This window comes from Triturus cristatus, chromosome 7 (genome assembly GCF_964204655.1).
Source record: "Triturus cristatus chromosome 7, aTriCri1.1, whole genome shotgun sequence".
NCBI classification, from domain to species: Eukaryota; Metazoa; Chordata; class Amphibia; order Caudata; family Salamandridae; genus Triturus; species Triturus cristatus.
Genome location: NC_140590.1, coordinates 632542336 through 632565459, shown reverse-complemented (window position 1 = coordinate 632565459; position 23124 = coordinate 632542336). Strand labels below are relative to the sequence as shown.

Genomic DNA, 23124 nt, shown 5'->3' with positions numbered 1-23124 from the left:
AGGAATCTTCTAAGCAGCGAAGTATTCGAGGGCTGTTTGAATGTCCGATTTTGTCACATTCCGACAGGAAGGTCAACAAGAGTACCACCTTTGGATATTTATCCATAGGTCTTATGTTCAGTGCCAGGTTAAAGTTATTTCGCAAATGCCAGTAAAGCTTTGAGCACAATATTGATTTGCAGTTTAAATTCAAGTGGTTTAATTCAACAAAATCTTTTCTTTTTGCAGAAATAGTTTTATGTAGTTATCAGCCTTGAATTTTACATAATTATTACCATGCAGGAGCACATTCATGAGCTGCGTTATTTCCAGTGATGCCATATATAAAAAGGTGCCATATAAGCAGCATTGGCATAGCCAATATGTCTCGCATTTGGGACCTTTTAAGTATTTAGTTCTGTAGTAGGGGATCTCTGTGTATAGTCATAATCTAGTGAATAGTCCCGCCCATGTGCGGGGACCCCGGAGCAATAAAAAATCTCTTAAGGTGTCAAATTATGCAGACCTGCATCCACCTTTAAGAGAGAATTTAATTTAAAGACAGATAATGCAGCCTATACCCACAGGCTGCACTGTCCAGTACTTCAACTAGAATTCCACCAACATCCACAAACAGCACTGCCTGTCCAGCTTTTCTCCACAAGGGAAAAAACACCCTGCCTCTCCCAGCAAAAGCCTCTGGAATGATAGAGAGGAAGGAATGGACAGACAAGCCCCATAGGCTGCCATTATGTGGCTCAGAACAGGATACTGTGCCTTTAAGAAAACTTTCCAGAACTTTCCCGGTATCCCAGAATGCACAGCAGGTCCCTTTTACTTTCTGTTCTTTTTTCCGGCTCCTGCTAGAAGGACCCTGGAGCATTGAGCTCTCCCTTTTCAAGGGTTATTTATTACTTTTCAAGTGTTAGAAAGTCCTTTTTCCTTCTGGTGTTATCAGAATGACTGGCTTGTTCGACAAGTGTCCTGATTGTGGAAGAAAAAAAGCTAAGTCAGACACACACAGGGTGTGCATCGTCTGCCTTCCCCAGTCCCACGTGCCTGAGGAGTGTGAGATCTGCCGCTCTTTTTCAGCCAGGACCCTGAGAGAGAGGAAGAAGATCAGGTTCCAGGTCCTGGAGGACAGAAGGCTGAAGGCACGAGGTGGGTCTGGAGGGGCTGATTCTGCCCATGCTGAGGCCTCTGGGAGGCTCCCCAGGGGCAGGATGACCAGCAAGCGTCCCCACTCCCCATCGAGGGCGTAGACGGCGGCGTCGAGGGGGATGACTACGGTCTGTTCGCCATCTCCCCAGGGCTCTGGGGAGAAGCGGCGTCGACGATCGACGTCGAAGGAGCTGAACAGGCCGCCGTCGACGGCATCTTCTGCAACGACGCCGTCGAGCCATCGGCGGCGAGATCAGGCCCGGCGTCGGCGCTCGCCGTCGAAGGGGGAGCGCCGCTCGCCGTCGGCAAAGATGCGACGGTCGCCGTCGAGGCGGTCGCCGTCGAGGCGATCGCCGTCATGAAGATCGACGTCGAGACGATTGCCGTCGAAGAGATCGACGCCGAGTAGACGATCGACGCCGAGTAGACGATCGACGCCGAGTAGACGATCGACGCCGAGTAGACGATCGACGCCGAGTAGACGATCGACGCCGAGTAGACGATCGACGCCGAGTAGACGATCGACGGCGAGTAGACGATCGACGGCGAGTAGACGATCGACGCCGAGAAGACGATCGACGCCGAGAAGACGATCGACGCCGAGAAGACGATCGACGCCGAGGAGGTCGACGCCGAGACGGCGCAGGGGGAGCCCTGATGCCAGGAGTAAGAGGGGAACGGAGTCGCCGGGATCGGGGTACTCCGTGGTGTATACACCTCCCCCGGAACCACGACCGTTGACTCCTTCTCCTCCTCCACCGCCACTGCCACCACGGCCGGCATCACCACCTCCACCTCCCCCCCCCCCCCGCGTCCTGTACCGCCTCGCACTCCGTTGGGGCCGCCTGCAGTTCCACCGCGGTCGGTCTCCCTGCCCAGGTATCCGACTCCGCCGCAGGGGACGCCGAGGCCGCGTCATCCACGGTCGCCGGGCCCGGCAAGACCGTCGGACAGGCCGAAGCCGAGGAGGTCGCGCTCCCGCTCCGTCAGGAGGAGAAGGTCGCGGAGCCATAGGAGGTCGTCGACATCAGGACGGCGCCATAGGAGGCACAGGTCCAGGTCACGCACACGGTCCTCGGCCAGGGACTGGTGGAACCCGCGTTGGAGTTGTTCCTCACCCCCGCGGTGACGAAATCCGCTCCCTCACGGCTCATTAAAAAGTATCGGGCCCCGGACTTGGACCCTGCTTTTTTACGGATGGACCCGAAGCCGGACTCTGTCATCGTGACGGCGGCGAGGAAGCAGCATGCAACTGCTCCTTCATCGACGGTCCCGCCCGACCAGGAAAGCCGCTGGCTGGACTCGGCGGGCAGGAAGGTGTGTGGGACCGCGTCTACCACCATGAAGGCGGCAAGTGCGGGGGCGCTGTTGGGGCGTTACGACCGGGCCCTGTGGGAGTCCCTCCAACAGTATGCGGACCTGCTGCCCCGGGACAGGAAGGAGGACTTCCTGGAAACGGTGCGAGAGGGGATGCTGGTTTCGAACCAGGTCATCAGTGCGGCAGCGGATGTCTCCTTGTTGGCGGCGCACTCTTACTGTCGTGGTGTCCATCAGAAGCGTCACTCTTGGTTGCGCCTGACGTCGCTCAAGCCAGAGGCTCAGCACAGAGTAGCCAATCTGCCCTTCTCGGGGGAAACCCTGTTTGGAAAACATGCGGATGATGAGATGGCCCGCATGAAGGCGGAGGCGGAGACCCTGACGGCTGTCGGGTTGGAGAAGGCCGAGAAGAAGAAGCGCCCGTTCCAGAGGAGGTTCGGGTCTACGGGCAGAGGGCGTGGGCAGGGTTCGGGACAGCAGCAGCACCAACAGCAGCAGTTCCGGAAGCCCTTCCAGAAACGCCAGAGGGGTAGAGGAGGCCAGCAGGCTGCTACCACTACCAAGGGCCCGGCCGGGTCTCGGCCCTGAGCGACTACTTCCCCCTCAACCGTTACCCACTCCAGTGGGGGGAAGCATTAAATTTTTTCCGGCAGAGTGGAGAAAAATTACTCCGGACAAGTGGGTGCTGAATATTGTTTGCAATGGATACAGTCTTCGGTTTATCAGGCCGCCTCCAGCGATTCCGCCGGTAAGCTCTGTATCAGCTGCGAGAGCTCCAGGCGGAGGCCGACAGCTTGTTGAGAAAAAAGGCGGTAGAAGAGGTACCTCTGTCTCAAAGGGGAAGAGGTCTGTACTCTCGGTTCTTCCTCGTTCGCAAGAAGGACAAGAACGAGTTCAGGCCCATTCTGGATTTGCGACAGGCAAACAAATGGATTCGCAGAGAGAAGTTTTGCATGCTATCGTTGCATCAGATTTACCCTCAGCTGCAACGGGGAGACTGGCTCTGTGCCATAGATCTACACGATGCGTACTTCCATGTGCCCATCGCACGGAAGCACAGGAAGTTCCTGCGATTCCAAGTCGGCGCCAATCACTATCAATACACAGTACTGCCATTCGGGCTAAAGTCTGCGCCCAGGACCTTCTCGAAGTGAATGGCGGTGGTGGCGGCACACCTGCGGAGGAACAAGGTGTTTGTCTACCCGTATCTGGACGATTGGCTGATCAAGGCATCATCCTTCTCGGAAGCGCAAGAACACTTCCGGTGGACGTGCGCTCTCTTGCACAAGCTGGGGTTACACGTCAACATGTCCAAATCAGTCCCGACTCCGGTCCAGTGCATACAGTACCTGGGAGCCTCCATCGATACGCGGTCAGCAAGCGTGTCTCCTTCGGAGGAGAGACGGTTATCACTCCTTCGGAAGGCTCAGGACCTCAGGACTGCTCCATCGACGACAGTGAGGAAGGTGTCTTCGCTGCTGGGATCGATGGCCTCCTGTATCTTCCTCACGCCTCACGCACGGCTGCACATGAGACCACTGCAGGAGTGCTTGGAGGATCAGTGGGATCAGAAGACAGGTTCTTGGGACGACAAGATACGGCTGTCTCTACATGCTCTTCAGTCTCTGAAGTGGTGGTGTTCGGCGGAAAACCTCCTCAGGGGGGTTCCCTTCCACAAGGACATTCCCACGAAGAGTGTCGTGACGGATGCGTCTCTCCAAGGCTGGGGAGCGCATTCCGGGGACTTGCAGATTCAAGGAAAGTGGTCCCCGTTGGAATCGACGTACCACATCACTTTCCTGGAACTCAGAGCTGTCTTCCTGGCACTGAAGGCCTTCCTTCCGTCCTTCCAGACCAACTCGCTGCTGATACAGACGGACAATACAACCACTATGTATTACCTCAACAAGCAGGGGGGGTCGAGATCGCGCACTCTGTCGCAGGAGGCGCAGGCGATCTGGCACTGGCTTCTGGCCCGAGGACTGACGATTACGGCCACACATCTGCCAGGGGTACAGAATGATCAGGCGGACGCACTGAGCAGGCTGATTCAGGAAAACCACGAATGGGTCATAAACGACGAAGTACTAGGAGAAGTCTTCGCAAGGTGGGGGACTCCAGACGTAGATCTGTTCGCCACCGCCGAAAACAGCAAATGCCGAGACTTCGCATCCAGGTACTACCAGCGGGGGACGCTGGGGAAAGCGTTATGGATCGATTGGTCGAACAGCTTTCTGTACGCTTTTCCACCCATTCCCCTGATTCCGGCAGTGCTCATCAAGCTGTCCCAGTCCAGGGCGCGGATGATCCTGATCGCCCCGGAATGGCCCAGACAGTGGTGGTTCACGGACCTACTTCACCGGTCTCTCCTTCCTCACATACGGTTGCCGTGCAGGCCGGACCTTCTCACGAAGTTCGGGGGGCGGATGGTGCACCCCAACCTCTCGTCTTTGAGTTTGGCGGCATGATTCCTGAAATAGTGCAATATGGCCATCTGAATCTACCAGAAGATTGTATGGACATACTGAAGGAGTCTAAACGGCCTTCCACTAGGACGTCCTATGCCTATAAGTGGAAGAGGTTCTGTATCTGGTGTAAGTCCAAGAACTTTGATCCTACGACATGTAAGGAAGATGTCATCCTTCCGTACCTTTTGCATTTGGCGCAGTCTGGCCTTAATTTCCATTCCATTAAGGTTCATCTGGCTGCTTTGACTGCTTACAGGAAATGCCCTTCACAGACTTCCTTCTTTCGGATCCCTGTGGTCAAGGATTTTTTGGAAGGCTTGAAGAAAGTGTTTCCTCCTGTCAGACTTCCCTCCCCTTCCTGGGACTTGAATGTGGTGCTGTCCAGACTGATGAAGGAGCCTTTTGAACCCATTCACAAGGCTTCATTGCAGCACCTATCCTGGAAGGCGGCGTTCCTAGTGGCCATTACATCGGGCATTATGTTTTATGTTGTCAAGAACCTTATACTGTATTTCATGCTGCTAAGGTTGTGATGCGTACTCACCCTAAATTTCTTCCTAAGGTTATCTCTGATTTTCATGTCAACCAGACCATAACTTTACCTGCGTTCTTTCAGAATCCCTCTTCGCCAGCGGAAAGGTCTCTCCATTCCCTGGATGTTCGGAGGGTGTTGAAATTTTATCTGGATAAGACCAAGGATATTCGTAGGTCAGACCAATTGTTTGTTAATTATGGATCAGTCAGGACCGGTCTCGCGACCTCTAAGCAGTCCATTTCTCGGTGGAATTGTGTCCTGCATACAATTGTGTTATCAAAAGGCTAACAAGACCTTAGGGGGTAAACCTAAGGCTCATTCCACCAGGGGCAAAGCTGCCACAACGGCTTTGCTGCGTAATGTTCCTATTGCGGAAATCTGCAAGGCGGCCACTTGGAAGTCGGTCCATACCTTTGCTGCGCATTACTGTCTGGACACGGATGCCAGGGCAGATGCTCAGGTTGGGCAGGCTTCGCTGCGAAATTTGTTCGCACAGTAGTGGTATTGTCTTGTGTGTTCTCCACCCCCATTGTTGTGTGGGGATGGGCTTGCCATTCTATTCACTAGATTATGACTATACACAGAGATCCCCTACTACAGAAGGAGTAGTTTCTTTTCTGTAACTCCAGTTCTGTAGTAGGGGTATCTCTGTGATGGTCATAAGCGCCCGCCCTCCTCCCCGGTGGAGAGATGAATATTTATGTAAGGAATGCTACAGGTCTGGCGTGCTACGCCTTCAAAAAGAACTGAAAGTAAAAGGGACCTGCTGTGCATTCTGGGATACTGGGAAAGTTCTGGAAAGTTTTCTTAAAGGCACAGTATCCTGTTCTGAGCCACATAATGGCAGCCTATGGGGCTTGTCTGTCCATTCCTTCCTCTCTATCATTCCAGAGGCTTTTGCTGGGAGAGGCAGGGTGTTTATTCCCTTGTGGAGAAAAGCTGGACAGGCAGTGCTGTTTGTGGATGTTGGTGGAATTCTAGTTGAAGTACTGGACAGTGTAGCCTGTGGGTATAGGCTGCATTATCTGTCTTTAAATTAAATTCTCTCTTAAAGGTGGATGCAGGTCTGCATGATTTGACACCTTCAGAGATAATTTTTTATTGCTCCGGGGTCCCCGCACATGGGCGGGACTATTCACTAGATTATGACTATCACAGAGATACCCATACTACAGAACTGGAGTTACAGAAAAGAAACTACTCCTTATGCAGCACAATATCCTTGGTGCAATAACATCAACTGTTGCATGGCTAAAAACTTCTAGTGTGAGACCGGCCTCGTGGCGTGGGCCCTCCCGACCAGCAAGTTACACTACAACCACGCCGAACCTCGTGGACACGGCCTCCCGGCTTCCGTGGACCAACATCCCGAGGGCCGACCAGATCCCCAACACGCATGCCCGGCCGAGGGAGAACGAACCCCCCCCCCCCCCCCCCCCTCCCCCCCCCCCCAAACCAGACCGAGAGGCGCCGACCCTGTCACACCTCTGGTCTCTCCCCCGAGGGAGGTTTCGATTGACCACCAGGCCCCCGGTGAGCGGGCGCCTCGCCTGCTGAGTGTCTGGAGTCCCTCCCAGACCCACCTGAACAGATCAAGGGGCCGAGCGACAGGAAACCCCGACACACCGCCCCCCAGGCACCAGACCCCTCTCCGCGAGGACTCCGGACTTCAAAGAGGAGGGGGGAGTATAACAAGGGGTGCTGAAGGGACGAGAGGCAGAGAAGACCTGGACTGACGAGAGCCTGCGGACTTGGTCGCGGCTCGATTGCTCCCCGAACAGAAGAACGCTACCCGAACTCTGAACCATCTGAGCCCTGCTGACGCTGTCGCGGCTCCCCGAACTCTGAACCATCTGAGCCCTGCTGACGCTGTCGCGGCTCCCCGAACTCTGAACCATCTGAGCCCTGCTGACGCTGTCGCGGCTCCCCGAACTCTGAACCATCTGAGCACTGCTGACGCTGTCGCGGCTCCCCGAACTCTGAACCATCTGAGCCCTGCTGACGCCGTCGCGGCTCCCTGAACTAAAACCCTCCGGTGCCTGCTGAGTGACTCGCGGCCCGCTCCTCCAAGAAAATCGGCAGAGATCGCCGAAAGACGCAACATCCCCTCAGCTCGAGGATTGAGAGCTGGGCGCCGGATACCTCGCAGAGACACTGATTGAAAGACTGTCCCGCTACCCCTTTTCCCTCCATCATAAGATCGCTGCCGCTTGTGGCATTACATTAATCCTGCACCTGCCTGCCGGATCATAAAGATCCCTGATAACCACCGATAAAAGCTTATTATCTTGCAACGATTTACTGTGTGGTGTCCCTCTATCCGCAGAAGAGAGAAGCGTAGCGCGTGCGATCCTAGGTGCGAGACCCTTCCAGGAAGGGCCTCCCTGCTCTTGCTCGGCCTAACTGGGAAAGGTGGGCCTCAGGGTGGTCAGGAACACATTCCACAGCCTCCCCGGGGAACGCCTTCCAACATTTGGTGGCAGCGACGGGATCCGAGCCAACACCTAGAGATCGTGCAGTAGACGGCATACGCATCACCAAGAAGGATGAAAGGAGAAACTTCCCTAGGTGCCGCAGGCACCAACCTGAGCACGGCATTCCAAAAAGACCAGTTAGAATCTTATACACACCGAGAACTGAAACAATTTTGCAAAGACTTTGGAATCGCTACCACCGGACTAAGCACGAAAGAGGACTTCCAGGGGGCATTAAAAACCTGGGTCGAGGCAGAAACTCACCGGACACAAACAGAAGGAGAACCTCCCAACGAACCACGAAGCAACCCGGGGAGGAACGGCGCCCCCGAGAGGGGCCTATCCCCAGAGGAACTAGCGGACCGAGAAAGAGATCGCAACCACGAACTAGAACTAGCAAAATTAAAAATCGAAGGAGAGCTAAAGCTGGCTGAGAAAAAACTGGCGGTGGAACAGTTACGCCTACAAGGAGAACTAGAGGAAAAGAAACGACCGAGAGAACACGACGAGAAAAAAACTCCAACTAGAGCACGAACGTAGCCTAAAAGAAATCGAGCTCAAGGCTAAGAAGGCGGAGGCCCGACCCTCGGAAACCCAACCCATCTCCTCCACCGTGGAACCAAAGGTCCACATCCCCAAAGATGTGGTGAAAGAATACTATAAGAACGACGATATTCAGCAATGGTTCAAGGCCTACGAAGTCGCCATGACCTCCCACCGAGTCCCGCAGAAGGACTGGGGGGCTGGGCTGTGGGGCCGGTTCCTGAGCGAGGGGAGAGATACCCTGCTGGACCTGCCCTCCACCGTGATGAACTCCTACAGTCACATGAAAGAGGCTCTGGTAGCCAGATATGGGCTCACCCCTGAAATGTACCGGCAACGGTTTAGAGACTGCAAAAAGATACCCGGTACCACCTGGGTGGAGTACGTGAACTTCTACAGCCGGGCCTTAGACGGATGGATCAAGGGCAGCAAGGTCTCCACCTTCGAGGAGCTGTTCGACCTAATCGCATGGGAACACTTGTCCGCGAATTGCTTCGTAGAGCTGCGCCAGCACCTCCTGGACAGCAAACTCACAGACCCTCAAACTGGCCGTCGAGGCTGACCGATGGGTGAACACCCGGGCCTCCCGGGGCCCCGTGGGGGACTACGGTCGCCACAGTCAGGGACCCCCCCGCCAGAGGGGCGGAGGGAATCCAGGCCGGCAAAGGGAGCTTCCGGGGGGATCCCCGCTCAGCCCTCCCAGAGGACAATCTCCGCCCTTTCCAGCTCCAGCTCCACCTCCAGCCAGCACCGGGCCACCAGGGAGGCCGGGGCCCCGAGTGAGGATCACCTGCTTCCGCTGCCAACAGACCGGACACTATGCCAGCGACCCCCAGTGTCCCCTGTACCAGCGGTCCACCACAACAACCCCGCCGACTCGACAGATGGCCTCCGTAGCCCTGGGGGAAGAGATAGAAGACTCCGAAGAATGGGAACCAGCCGCCATGGCCTTGGTCTCCCTAGGGGATCGAGAGATGGTCCCCGGAACGTCCCTGCCCGCCAACACGAAGAAGTACCGACCGCAGGTGACGGTCAACGGTCACCGCATCGAGGGCCTCCGGGACACGGGGGCGAGTGTCACGGCGGTTCATTGTCACCTGATCTCCGAGGATCAGATCCTGCCTGGCGCCTTTTGTCCCGTCATATCATCAGACAATTCCGAGAGCCTCTGTCGGATGGCCCTAGTCCCCTTCGAATGGGGGGGAGTCACCGGCAAGTTAAAAGTGGCGGTCCGAACCTCCCAGCCCGTGGACTGCCTCCTGGGCAATGACCTTGAGAACTCCCCGTGGGGACAAGTGGAACGAAGAGCCCACCTCGAGATGATGGGCCTCCCCGAGTGGGTATGCGCCACCACTCGCTCAATGACTCTCCGGGCACCTCCCTCCGAGGGGGAAGAGCCCATGCCGCTAGACACCGCCACCACCCCCGAGATCCAGAATACACCACCAGAGGCCAACGACCCCCTTCTGGACGAACCGACCGCTCCCGACGAAGGGTTAGTGCCTTCCGACCCTGAAGCCCTGACGCACCTCGAGGACCTGCCAGAACTGGCCCAGTGGCCCTGCAAAGGGGGCCCCTCCCGTGAAGAATTCTGCCAAGAACAATCCACCTGCCTGTCCCTCATCGGACCTCGACAACAGGCCGAGGCCCAAGCAGCAGGCGACCAGACTGGCACCCACTGGGTATACTGGGAGGACGGCCTCCTGTACAGCGAGCAGAAGTCGGCCGAGTTGGGATCGGCCCGGGTACTAGTGGTACCCCTACACTTCCGAAGTCTCCTCCTGGGCCTGGCCCATGATGTACCCCTGGCCGGACACTTAGGCCAAGATAAGACCTACCAACGGCTCGTCACCCACTTCTATTGGCCCAAGATGCGAGCAAATGTGGAGGCCCACTGCAAATCCTGCCCAACGTGCCAGGCCAGCGGAAAGAGTGGGGGCAAGCGCAAGGCTCCGCTCCAGCCCTTCCCCGTCGTCCGTACCCCTTTTGAGCGGGTAGGAATCGACATTGTGGGACCGCTGGACCCCAAGACCGCCCAGGGCCACCAGTTCATTCTCGTCCTAGTGGATCATGCCACCCGTTACCCCGAGGCCATCCCTCTCCGCACCATGACGGCCCCCGTGGTGGGCCGGGCCTTGATGCGGATCTTCTCCCGCATGGGGTTCCCCCGCGAAGTCGTGAGTGACCGGGGTACGAACTTTATCTCCCGTTATATGAAATCCCTCTGGCAGCAGTGCGGAGTATCGTACAAATTCACCTCCCTGTACCACCCCCAAGGAAACGGACTAGTCGAGCGCTTTAACAAAACGCTGAAAGGAATGATCATGGGCCTCGAGGAACCCCTACGCCGGAGGTGGGACGTCCTCCTCCCATGTCTCCTGTTCGCCTACCGGGAGGTTCCCCAAAAATCCCTGGGGTTCAGCCCATTCGAACTATTATATGGACACCCCGTCCGAGGACCCCTGAGCCTGGTCAAGGAGGGGTGGGAAACAACCCCCCGGGGGACCCCTCCGGACGTGTTCCGATACATCTTGGCGCTCCGCAACCAGACCCGAAAATTCAGGGAACTCGCAGAAGCAAACCTCGAGGCCAGTCAAGAAGAAATGAAGCGCTGGTATGACCAGAATGCTACGCTGGTCGAGTTTCAGCCGGGCCAACAAGTCTGGGTCATGGCCCCGGTGAGACCCTGCGCTCTCCAAGATAAATGGACTGGGCCCTTAAAGGTGGTCGAGCGGAAGAGCCAAGTCACATATCTCATCGATGTGCAGTCCCCGCGGAACCCCCTCCGGGTTCTCCACGTGAACCGCCTCAAGCCCCACTTTGTGCGGACCGAAATAAGCCTACTCCTGGCCACCGACGATGGGGCCGAAGAAGACACCGAGCCCCTTCCAGACCCCCTGGGGGCGAAGGAAACCGATGGATCCGTGGAGGGAGTGAGACTGTCGACTGCCCTCACAGCCCAACAGACCGACGACTGCCGCCAGCTACTAGGGCAGTTCGCGGATCTCTTCTCCCTGACCCCCGGGGTCACCAGCTGGTGTGTCCACGACGTGGACACCGGAGACAGCCCGCCAGTGAGACATCGGGCCTACCGGGTCCCTGATCGGGTCCGGACCTGCATCCAGACCGAGGTGGCAAAGATGTTAGACCTCGGGGTGATTGAACCCTCCGACAGCCCCTGGGCCAGCCCGGTAGTCCTGGTTCCGAAAGCGACTACCCCGGGTGTTGCCCCCGAGCTGAGGTTTTGCGTGGACTACCGAGGCCTCAATGCGGTCACCCGAGCAGACGCCCACCCTATCCCCCGTGCCGACGAACTCATTGACCGCCTTGGGGCTGCCTGCTACCTCAGCACCTTCGACCTGACCAGTGGGTACTGGCAGATTGCCCTCACCGAGGGAGCCAAGGAGCGCTCCGCCTTCTCCACCCCGGATGGGCACTATCGCTTTAGGGTGATGCCGTTCGGAATGAAAAATGCCCCGGCCATCTTCCAGCGGCTGGTGAACAGGGTCCTGTCCGGACTAGAAGGGTTCAGCGCAGTATACCTCGACGACATAGCGGTCTTCAGCTCCCAATGGACCGAGCACCTCCAGCACCTCCGTCAAGTCCTGCTGGCTCTGTGCCGAGCCGGCCTCACCGTCAAAGCTAGCAAATGTCAAATTGGGCACGGCTCCGTAACCTATCTGGGGCACCAGGTGGGGAGTGGGCAGGTCGCCCCCCTCCAGCCGAAGATCGACGCCATCTTGTCCTGGGAATTCCCTGCAACCCAAACGGAAGTCCGGGCCTTCCTGGGCCTCACCGGCTACTACCGAAGGTTTATTAAAAACTATGGCAGCATCGCAGGCCCTCTCACAGAACTAACCTCCAAAAAACACCCCAAGAAAATACACTGGACTCCCTCCTGCCAGAAGGCGTTCGACACCCTAAAGGCCGCAATGTGCGCGGCTCCAGTGCTCAAGGCACCCGACTACGCCCAGGAGTTTGTGGTCCAGACGGACGCCTCGGAACACGGCATCGGGGCAGTCCTCTCACAGTACGACGACAGAGGCATAGATCAGCCCATAGCCTTCATCAGCCGAAGGTTACTGCCCCGGGAACAGCGGTGGAGCACAATTGAACGAGAGACGTTCGCAGTAGTCTTGGCCCTCAAAAAGCTACGGCCCTACCTGTTCGGAACACACTTCCGAGTGCAAACAGATCATCGACCCCTGCGGTGGTTGATGCAGATGCGAGGGGAAAACCCCAAGCTGCTACGCTGGTCCATCTCTCTCCAGGGGATGGATTTCACTGTGGAACATCGCCCCGGGACTGACCACGCCAACGCGGACGGCCTGTCCCGATTCTTCCGCTTCAGCGAGGAGAACTCCCAAGTGGATGGGTAGTTCTCCCCGCCTTTCAGCTGGGGGGGGCACGTGTGAGACCGGCCTCGTGGCGTGGGCCCTCCCGACCAGCAAGTTACACTACAACCACGCCGAACCTCGTGGACACGGCCTCCCGGCTTCCGTGGACCAACATCCCGAGGGCCGACCAGATCCCCAACACGCATGCCCGGCCGAGGGAAAACTAAACCTCCCCCCAAACCAGACCGAGAGGCGCCGACCCTGTCACACCTCTGGTCTCTCCCCCGAGGGAGGTTTCGATCGACCACCAGGCCCCCGGTGAGCGGGCGCCTTGCCTGCTGAGTGTCTGGAGTCCCTCCCAGACCCACCTGAACAGATCAAGGGGCCGAGCGACAGGAAACCCCGACACACCGCCCCCCAGGCACCAGACCCCTCTCCGCGAGGACTCCGGACTTCAAAGAGGAGGGGGAGTATAACAAGGGGTGCTGAAGGGACGAGAGGCAGAGAAGACCTGGACTGACGAGAGCCTGCGGACTTGGTCGCGGCTCGATCGCTCCCCGAACAGAAGAACGCTACCCGAACTCTGAACCATCTGAGCCCTGCTGACGCTGTCGCGGCTCCCCAAACTCTGAACCATCTGAGCCCTGCTGACGCTGTCGCGGCTCCCCGAACTCTGAACCATCTGAGCCCTGCTGTCGCGGCTCCCCGAACTCTGAACCATCTGAGCCCTGCTGACGCCGTCGCGGCTCCCTGAACTAAAACCCTCCGGTGCCTGCTGAGTGACTCGCGGCCCGCTCCTCCAAGAAAATCGTCAGAGATCGCCGAACGACGCAACATCCCCTCAGCTCGAGGATTGAGAGCTGGGCGCCGGATACCTCGCAGAGACACTGATTGAAAGACTGTCCCGCTACCCCTTTTCCCTCCATCATAAGATCGCTGCCGCTTGTGGCATTAATCCTGCACCTGCCTGCCGGATCATAAAGATCCCTGATAACCACCGATAAAAGCTTATTATCTTGCAACGATTTACTGTGTGGTGTCCCTCTATCCGCAGAAGAGAGAAGCGTAGCGTGTGCGATCCTAGGTGCGAGACCCTTCCAGGAAGGGCCTCCCTGCTCTTGCTCGGCCTAACTGGGAAAGGTGGGCCGCAGGGTGGTCAGGAACACATTCCGCAGCCTCCCCGGGGAACGCCTTCCAACATCTAGCGTCCCAAAGGCGAGACCTATTGGCTATGCCAGTGCTTGTTCTGTTTTTTTCTTGTCACACATAATGAAATATAGTTCATTGTTAACTATTGGTACAGTCAAAATAAATATCGTCCCTCGCAGCAAACGAGCATAGAGCAGTTTTGAGTCTGTCAAGGAGTCTGTCTGTCTGGCGTTTAAAGAACACGTGTGCCAGCCACCATAAATTGTTCAGTGCTGGCAAAGTCACTGCCCTGGGTTTAGTACCACCTCCTTTGGGGCGCACTGCAGTATCACCCATGCAGTTAACTCTGGACAATTCAGTGCCCAGGGCTGTCAGTCAATCATCATGTTACTTCACATGCTCCCATCTCTACACATGTTGGGGTAGGATCAGGAGTCTTACTTGACCGCACAACACCCAGGTACAACATGGGAGAGGGTGGGTGAAATAGCAGGGGGCTGAAAGTAGAAGCCTACCGAACGGATAGTGCATTTACTGCACAGGCTTCAGCTTTCCGTTACCTCGTTCAGTGCCCGAGGCAGCTGTGCTCCTGTCTGAGAGTGCATGCACCAGCAGGCCAGGAGCTGAAGTGGCTAATCAATGGAGACAGCTTAAGGTAAGTAAAAAAGTGCAAGTCTGTGTGAGTGTAGGACTAAATGCGTTTGTGTCTAGGAGTGTGTTTAAATTGATGAGTCAGAAGACCAAGTGTAACTGAGTGGGACTTGAGTAAGAGTGAGAATGTGTGCTAGTGAGAAATACTGTTAATGAGAACGAGAAGTGAGCTTGAATGAATGAAGTGAGCATTTGATTGTATTCTGCTTACTAGTCGTTTGCTGGCCTTGGCATATTGTAGGTAATTTGGGGTGTAAGAGGCACCTGTGGCTAAATGCGGACACAGGCACAGTAAATGTAATTATTGGCATAAGGAGCACTTTTAGCAAAAGGTTTGTGCTGGCACACTAGAGGTAAATCTTGGCATGTGGGACAACACCTCTGGCAAAAGGCTGGCGCGAGCATACTGGACCGAATTCTTTGCATAAAAGGCACAATGACAGTGCTGGCTTTTGGGAGGTAGTTCTTTGAATGTGGCTCACCCACGGCAAAATAACGGCATTCAGTGTATGTTTAAATGAATGAATTAGTCTGAATTCTAGAACATGTTTCCGCACGAGCTATATTGAACATTTCTCCTCCTTCCCTTGATTGCAGGGCTTCCTGACCCATTTGCAAAAGTGGTAGTTGATGGATCTGGGCAGTGTCATTCTACAGATACTGTGAAGAATACCCTCGACCCAAAGTGGAACCAGCATTACGACCTGTAAGTTTAAGCTACCTTCGACACCTTGATAAGCAATCTGTATTCATTTATGTATTCGTTATGTTTGGGCCTTTAAAGTAGTATTGGAAGACAGTGGGTATTATCATGCCAAGAAAACCAAGTCACACCCAAGAATTATCTTACATGCTAAACGAGCAAGAGCAAGCAACTTTAGGGTCCCAGAGTTTCTGCTTCCAAATGCTCTCTCTGACAGTCCTGCTTCTCGAAGACATGGACCTTCAGACCTGCAGTGGGTGTGACCAGGGTTGGAGAAGGAAGGAGAACGTGGATAAGGCCTACACCTGCTGGGAGGGTGGGGCACACAGAAATGGATGAAACGGTTGACACATTCAAAAGTTCATGGAACTATATATCTTTGACTGGTTGAGGTGAAAATATTGTAGCCATTCAAAGTGTTACATAAATTCAGAAGTAATTATATCTTGAAGTGATTTCTTGGTTTAAGAGATGTGTATACAGAGACATATGCAGTATTCATTTTGTATACTGTCTAATCATCGCTTTAATTGCAAGTGTTCTGTTTTGAAAGAAAATAATGCAAAAAATTACCAAAAAGAAAATAATGTAGATATTTTCACTCCATTTATATGCTAGTGCATAGTTTAAAGGAAGAAAATTAGTGCGAATGGGACTGTTTTTTTTATAAACAAATTTTTATTGTTTCAAGAGAATACAACACCAATGCTCTGACATTACGTAATACCGATGTTGACACAGTATATCCGGAAGAACGCATACATTGCCATAAGGCCCCTCCCTCCTGCGGTGAGTACAGTATAATGCGTGGATGGAACAAGCTACTCCACGGCACCCAGCCATTTGCCGCACACCCTCAGATATTTCTTAGGACACCCCCGTGCCTCGTACATGGGTTTCTCTTGTGCCGCACACCAATTCATCCCCCTTCTCCATCCCTCAAAACTTGGATGTCTAAGACGCGTCCATGAGGCGGCTATGTACCGTTTTGCCACGACCATGGCTGTATTATAGAATAATTTCTTGTTCCTGGACTCGTCAAGTCCGTCCGTAATCCCTAAGATGGAGTGGCGTGGATCGTGTGGAACCTCCGACTCCAGGACCTCAAACAGCTCAGATTCAATCTCCCCCCAGAACTGCGCCAGTCGGGGGCATGCCCATACCATGTGGAAGAAATCGGACGGGTCTTGGCCGCATCACGTGCATGAGGTGGATGGGGAAAGGCCGGCTCGATACAGGCGCTGTGGGGTGAGATAGACAGTGTGTATGTAGTATAGTTGAATCAGGCGGAGTTTGGCGGATGCAGTGACTGTCCTGGGCGACATGAGAACGTCCCGCCAGTCCACCTCGTCCAGGGGACCCACCCACTCCACCCATTGGTCCCCAAGTCGGTCGGTTGAGCGAGGTCGGGGTGTTGTTAACTAGCGTCTTGTAAATATGGAAAATATCAGACCCCCCCCCCGCCCCCCCCCCCCCCCCCCCCCCCCCGAGTCGCCCAACATGGTCTGTGCTTCAGGGGGACTATACTCAGGGGTCCTAATGTCCTCGGGCAGATGTACGTGGATGGCATTCCACAATTGTAAGTATTTATAAAATTGGGATGGATGGAGGGAGTAATTGGATTGGAGGTCCTTGAAGGAGCGCGCATGGCCGTTCGCCCACACATCACCAAGCTGGGAGATCCCGATGAGATCCCACATCCCACTGACGGAACCCCTGCAGTCCACTGACCTCCCGGAGCCAGGTACCATGCCATGAAGGCGTGTGTTGAGTGAGTTTGCGCGTCCATTTAGTATGCCGTAAGCAGCCCGCCAGGCCAAGAACACTGAGCGTGTGACATCAGGCAAGGAGAACGGGAGGGATTCTCCGTACATGAAGGACTGAATTCGGGGCAGGCCAAGATCACTCAGCTCAAGCCTATAGGCTGGGTCAGACCACCCCCCATTGAACCGGTCATGAATACACAATAGCCGAGTCGCCAGATAGTAGAGGTATAGATGTGTCATCCCCATACCCCCATCGAATGTTGGAATCTGGCAGGTACGCAACGCCATCCGGGTAGCCCCATCACAACCCTCCCCCCTCCTTACAGGAATTTAGTAGCCATGGTGTCAATCTCCCGAAACCATACCCGTGGAATTTAGTAGCCATGGTGTCAATCTCCCGAAACCATACCCGTGGAAAGCAAAAGGGGGTATTTTGAAGGACATGGAGAAGTCTGGGGAGAATCCGCATTTTAAACAAAGCGACCCTCCCCAGAGGGTTCAACGGCAGTGTCTGCCATTTGCGGACATCTGCCCTAGCCTTCTTCACAAGCGGGGTGATAAGAGACCATCCCAGTTCCGGGAGGAGCGTGACCCATATCCCGAGATATTTAAAGGACTGACGTCGGAGCGGTATTCTAGACTGCCAGTCGAAGCATTCTCTGGAGAGATGGAGCGGGACAATGATCGACTTGTTGGCATTCATGTGGAGGCCAGAGGTTTGCCCAAAGGAATGCAGAATCTGACTACAGTGGGGACCTGACTGGTCGGGATCGCTTAAGAAGAGCAAGACATCATTTGCATAGAGGGCAATCTTATCCACTTCAGAGTTGGGCCACTCCCACCCCCAAACAAGACTCTCGGACCGAATCGGGGCCGCTAGGGGTTCCATTGCCAAGGCGAAGAGAAGGGGCGAGAGGGGGCATCCCTGTCTTGTACCCCGCTGGATGGGAAAGGCGTCAGAGAACCCCATTGACCAGGACACGTGCCTGAGGCCGGGCATACAGCACCCCAACTAACTGACGGAAGCGCGGGCCGAAGCCCATCGCCTCCAACACGTCTTCCAAGTATGTCCAGTCTACTGAAACGCCTTCTCGAAATCAATAAGAATGAGTGCCAAATAAGGAGAAAGGACGTGTCGATGTGCCAGGGCCAAGTGCAGCCGTCGGATGCAGTGTCTGGTGCCCTTTTGGGGCATGAAACCGCACTGGTCTGGGTGGACCAACGTGGGAAGGTAGGGCTTCAGCCGTTGGGCGAGAATCGCCGCGTACACTTTGACGTCCGTGTTAATAAGTGAGATGGGACAGTAGTCCGCACAGTGTGGAGATGGTGGTTGGGACTATGGGAGGACCACGATAGTGGCCATATCTGTTTTGGGTGGGAAGGAACCTCTCTCCTGGGCCTCGGCATACAGATAGGTGGGACACAAGGACCTCACGGAACATTGCATAATATTCTTGGGGAGACCGTCCGGGCCAGGGGTCTTGCCCGACAATGTGGATGTGATGGCTTTGCTGATCTCGTCCTGTGAGATAGGACGGTGAAGGTCAGCGTGGGCGTTAGTCTAGCAGAGGGAGGCGGGCACCCGTCTGGCCCAAGAGCTCATGGAGCATCAAAGTCTGAATCTTTTTGGTGTAGAGTTGGCGGTAGAAGGCGGCGAACGCACCAGCCATAGCCACCGGGGACTGCTGCATCGATCCCCCTTGATCCAATATCTCTGGGATAATACGGTTCGCTCTGGGGTATGTGGCCAGCCTGTTTAGGATCGTGCTGTTTTTGTCACCCCAGCCATAGACCCTGGCTACGGAAGACCTCCACAGGAGCTTGGCTGCTTCCAGCGAGAGGTGCCTGATTTCGCTCCGAATACTCGCGAGGCGCCTCTCCAGATTTGCGTCACCATCCGTAGAGGGGGAGCCCTCAAGGCGCAGGCCCTGTGCCTCCAGTGAAGTGATCTGCAACAATTGGGCCCGACGCTGCCGCTGAACACGCCCCTTGGCGAAGCTCCGAATAGTGGCCTTACCCGCCTCCCACAGAGTACCCAGGGATGAAACCGAACCTGCGTTAGTGATGAAGTAGTCCTTCAGCTCCACTCCCACCGCCTTTTGGAATTCCCTATCCTGAAGAAACCAGGCATTCAACCGCCACATGGGACAGGGGTGGGGGTGGGGGTACGGCGGGGGGGCCCTGTATGGAGGAGCAGCTGGGAGTATCCTCTCGGAAGTATGCGGACATCTTGAATCTTGGAGCAATCCGTAGACGGGATAAAGATGGAGTCTATGCGCGCTTGCTTGTGATGGGCAGCGGAGGTGTGCATGAACTGCTTAGCACGTAGATGCCAGATTTGCCATGCGTCGCAGAGGCCAAAAATGTCAGCCCAGCCTGTGAGTTGTCTAGCCTGGGCTATTATGGAAGCAGACGGGGTCCCGGTCGTATCGACAAGCAGGGAGGAGACCGCGTTAAAATCTCCCCCAATGGCAGTGGGCCCCAGGGGGAGGGTGGGTATCAGGGTGGAGGATTGTTTTAGAGTTGCAGCAAGCATCGAGGGGGATGGATACAAAATTAAGAGGGGTGCCCTCGTGAGTGCCGTAAACAATCACAAACGTGCCTTGCGGGTCATGAATAACTTGTGTCAGGACAAAGGGAAGGGTACGCTTCAAAATTATGGCCACGCCTCGCGAACCTCGAGCGAAGCCCGAGTGCCACACCCTGTCGTAACCAAAACGCGCCAGAAAGGGGCAATGATTACCCATGAGATGAGTCTCTTGAAGCAAAAGCGCGTCTGTTAAGGCGCTGTGCATAACGTAATATGGCTGTTCGCTTACGACGATCTAAAAGGCCATTTACGTTCCAGGATAGGATATGAAGGGCTGCTTTTGGGACGGGTATATCACTCATGGAGGGCGAAGATTGTAACAAAGGCTTATTGGGCCTTGGAGAGCCAGTGGCAAGGGCCAGGCAGAGTCCAGACATGAGCGCGCGGTGGTCGGAAGAACCCTGTGCAGAAGACGCATATGCCAGGGAGTCCAGGTGTGCAGTGAACGGTGGTTCAGCAAAACAACATAAAACAATACTAAACCGTGGGGGCGCACATTGCTGACTCCCCACAACACCAAACCCCCCCCCCCCCACCGAATCCACCATATACCCCCACCCCATACTTCGGGAAAGGAAGCCTCTGTCGGCCCCCCTGGAACAAAACCAAACTAAAACGTTCGTATTGGTTGCGTGGAGGACCCCTTCTGCAGAACGGATAAACAGTACATCAGCGTTAACATTGTAGACACCCATAGGGACAAGTCAAGGGTCTAACGAACGCAACCCCTCTCTCCTGGTGGGGATACACTACGTTTGGACTGTGGTGCCATTAAAGAGTAGGCGTACGGGAAAGGTCTGAGTCTGCCCGGGTCATCAGTAGAGACCTGCCCGTGAAGGGCTCGGAGGAGCGATGCCTGCTGAAGGGTGGAAAGCCCGACCGGCTAGAGGAGTCTCTGGGGTCTGGCGCCGCCGTACTCGCAGACCGGAGCCCCGATGATCGTGGCTGGCGCCCCCTTCATGTCCGCGTCAGCCGCCGCTGGCGGTCCGGCGATCTTTGTCCTGCGGGCCGCGACTCCCCGCATTCCGGAGGGGGGACGCACGTTGTTGGCAGAGAGGACGTTCTTCAGACAGCCATGTCCAAGCTGCCTGAGGGGAGTCAAAGTGTGTCTTGCCTTGGATGATGATTCGAAGGCGTGCCGGGAACTGAAGTTAGTATTGTAGGCCCAGGGTGCGCAACTTTTTCTTGACGTCCATGTAAGAGCGCCGAAGGTCCTGGATCTCCTTGGTGTAATCCGGGAATATCATGATGACGTGGTTCCGAAACTTGAGGGGCCCAGCTGCATGAGCCACCCGCAAGATGGCGTCCCTAACCTTGAAATTGAGAACTTTGAGGATGATAGGATGGGGTGCAGTGCTGGGGTGGGGGGAGGGGGCTAGTTGCCAGGGACCTGTGCACCCTTTCCATTACAAACCAAGTTGAGAGGGTCCCTCCCAGCATCCATGCCTTGAACCAGTTTTCAACAAAGGTGGCAGCATGCCCTGCCTCCGCCCCTTCGGGAAACCCCTGTTACGACGCGCCCGATTTTCCGCGTCCTCAGCCCTTCTGTGGAGCTCCTTGGCGTGGGAGCGAAGGTGAGCCACCTGCTCCTTGAGTTGTGCAATATCGTCCTCGGCTGTGGATATGCGGGACTCGGCTTAGGACAGTTGCGCGGTGGCGTTGCGAAGGTCCTGCCGAAGGAGGGATAAGTTCACTTTGATTTCTCCAATTTTCCCCTCCACCGATGCCTGGGTGGCCCTGATAGCCTGAAGGATGGTGTCCAGGTCTTTGTCTGGTGGGGGTGATGATGATTCCCCCCGTGGCCCCCCTGGACGGCTCCGGCTTGGAGGTGGTGAACCTGTCCATTTTAGACTGAGTAGGGGTCGGTGCGGGCCTGGGCTCCTTATCCCTCCCCATGGTTGGGGGGGGGGGGGGTTCGACGCACCACGAAGGTCGTGGGGTTCCACAGAAGTGGCTATCCGTGGGACGAACCTTCCTTCCAGGGTGCGTAGGCAGAGGGCACCCTCCGACACCCGAGGAGGTGGCCGATCCCGTTCGCGAATGGTCCCAAGCCCCAACTGCTCCGCCGGCCAAACCACAGGGAAAAGAGGACCCCGCCCAAGTCGGTACCAAGCGAAGACGAAAAGGCAAGATGGGGGGTGGGGGGGAAGGGGGTGGTCCAGGCATTGCAGGCAGCCCCCGCCCCAACCGTCAGGAGCACGGAACACCACCACCGGACGTTAATGCGGCTCAAAGCACCGCAGTCGGATCTGTCAAATGGCCTCCGCAAATGACAGATAGGCAGAGGGCCCGCACAGCGCCGGAAGTGGAGTGGGGGGGAGGGGGCGGTATCCACCCCTCCCGCTGCTGCCCGACCGGCAGCCGGTCCCCACTCGCAGTCTGGGTCCGTGACGCCTCCCGGGGCCCCCAGCACCCCAACTGTCGTCTCCGCTCAGCCGGATCCCCACTGTAGGCACCTCGGCGCCATCCGACCAGACCCCAACGTGGGATTTCAGGCCCACCTGGGCCGGGAACAGGCGCCACGCCGACCCCTCAAAAGCCACAGCTCTCCGTGAGCCTCTGGTTGGTCGAAACAGGCCGCAAACCCCAGGAGGCCACAGGGGAGCGCAGGGTGGGGGGGGTGGCGCACTGAGCCTTTGTTTACGACGCCACTGCCCAAGTCAGCAGCCGGTTCCCCCACACGCCTTAGGAGGATGCCACAACGCTTACTGCCGCCCTGTCAGCTGCCGCCCTTGTGTCCGTCGCCCCCGCGCCAGCCGGTATGCTGGCCGAGCTCAGGCCGGGGCACACCGCACCTCTCAAAACCTCACACGGCCGTGGGGGCGCGCCGCCCACTGGGCCACACACCAAGGGAGCCACAAGCCCCTCCGGGGCCGGGGGGCGTGGGCTGCGCCGACTCCCCGGGTGTCGCCACCAGCCACTTCCCACCAGAACAGTCAATGGGCGGCCCCACCACTAGGCCTCGAAGTTGCACACGGGGCGGTGGGTGGCGGCGATCTGCATCCACGCCTTACCGCCGCTGCCCGGACTGACAGCCGATACCCCCCCTGCTCACCTCAGTAGGTTGCCGCAGCCCGTGGAGCCACCTGTCCCGCAAGCTGCCCACACTGTTGCCGCCTCGGCGCCAGCTGGTATGCTGGCCGAGCCGAGGCCGGGCGTTCCTCCTCACACCGGGCAGCTCACAATCACAGCGGCAGGCCGCCCCCAGGAGAAACCTGATTCTCGCGCGTCCCTCAGCCTCACAAAAGACGGCCCCCTGCTGCCCCGCCGATCACCAGAGTCGAGGACCAGGGGCCGCTCTCGCGGGGACAGCAGGCGACCGCAGGCCGCACGTTGAGCTCCGGCGATAGGCCGCCACCATGTCAGGACAGTCCCACAAGCTCCGCTCAGCTCCAACGGTGCACTGCCGCTCACCAGGTGCCGCGGCCCGGATGGTTGGGGGCCGCGCCTG

General features: G+C 56.5%; 1 protein-coding gene across 1 annotated transcript in view; it reads left to right on the top strand.

Annotated features, from left to right (window-relative positions):
* Nucleotides 1–23124, top strand: part of SMURF2 (SMAD specific E3 ubiquitin protein ligase 2) — a 1110500-nt gene that overhangs the window by 358983 nt on the left and 728393 nt on the right. The window contains exon 3 of the mRNA XM_085617253.1: nucleotides 15212–15320. Within this exon, the coding sequence (XP_085473379.1) occupies nucleotides 15212–15320 (109 nt within the window). The remainder of the gene's footprint in view (nucleotides 1–15211; nucleotides 15321–23124) is intronic.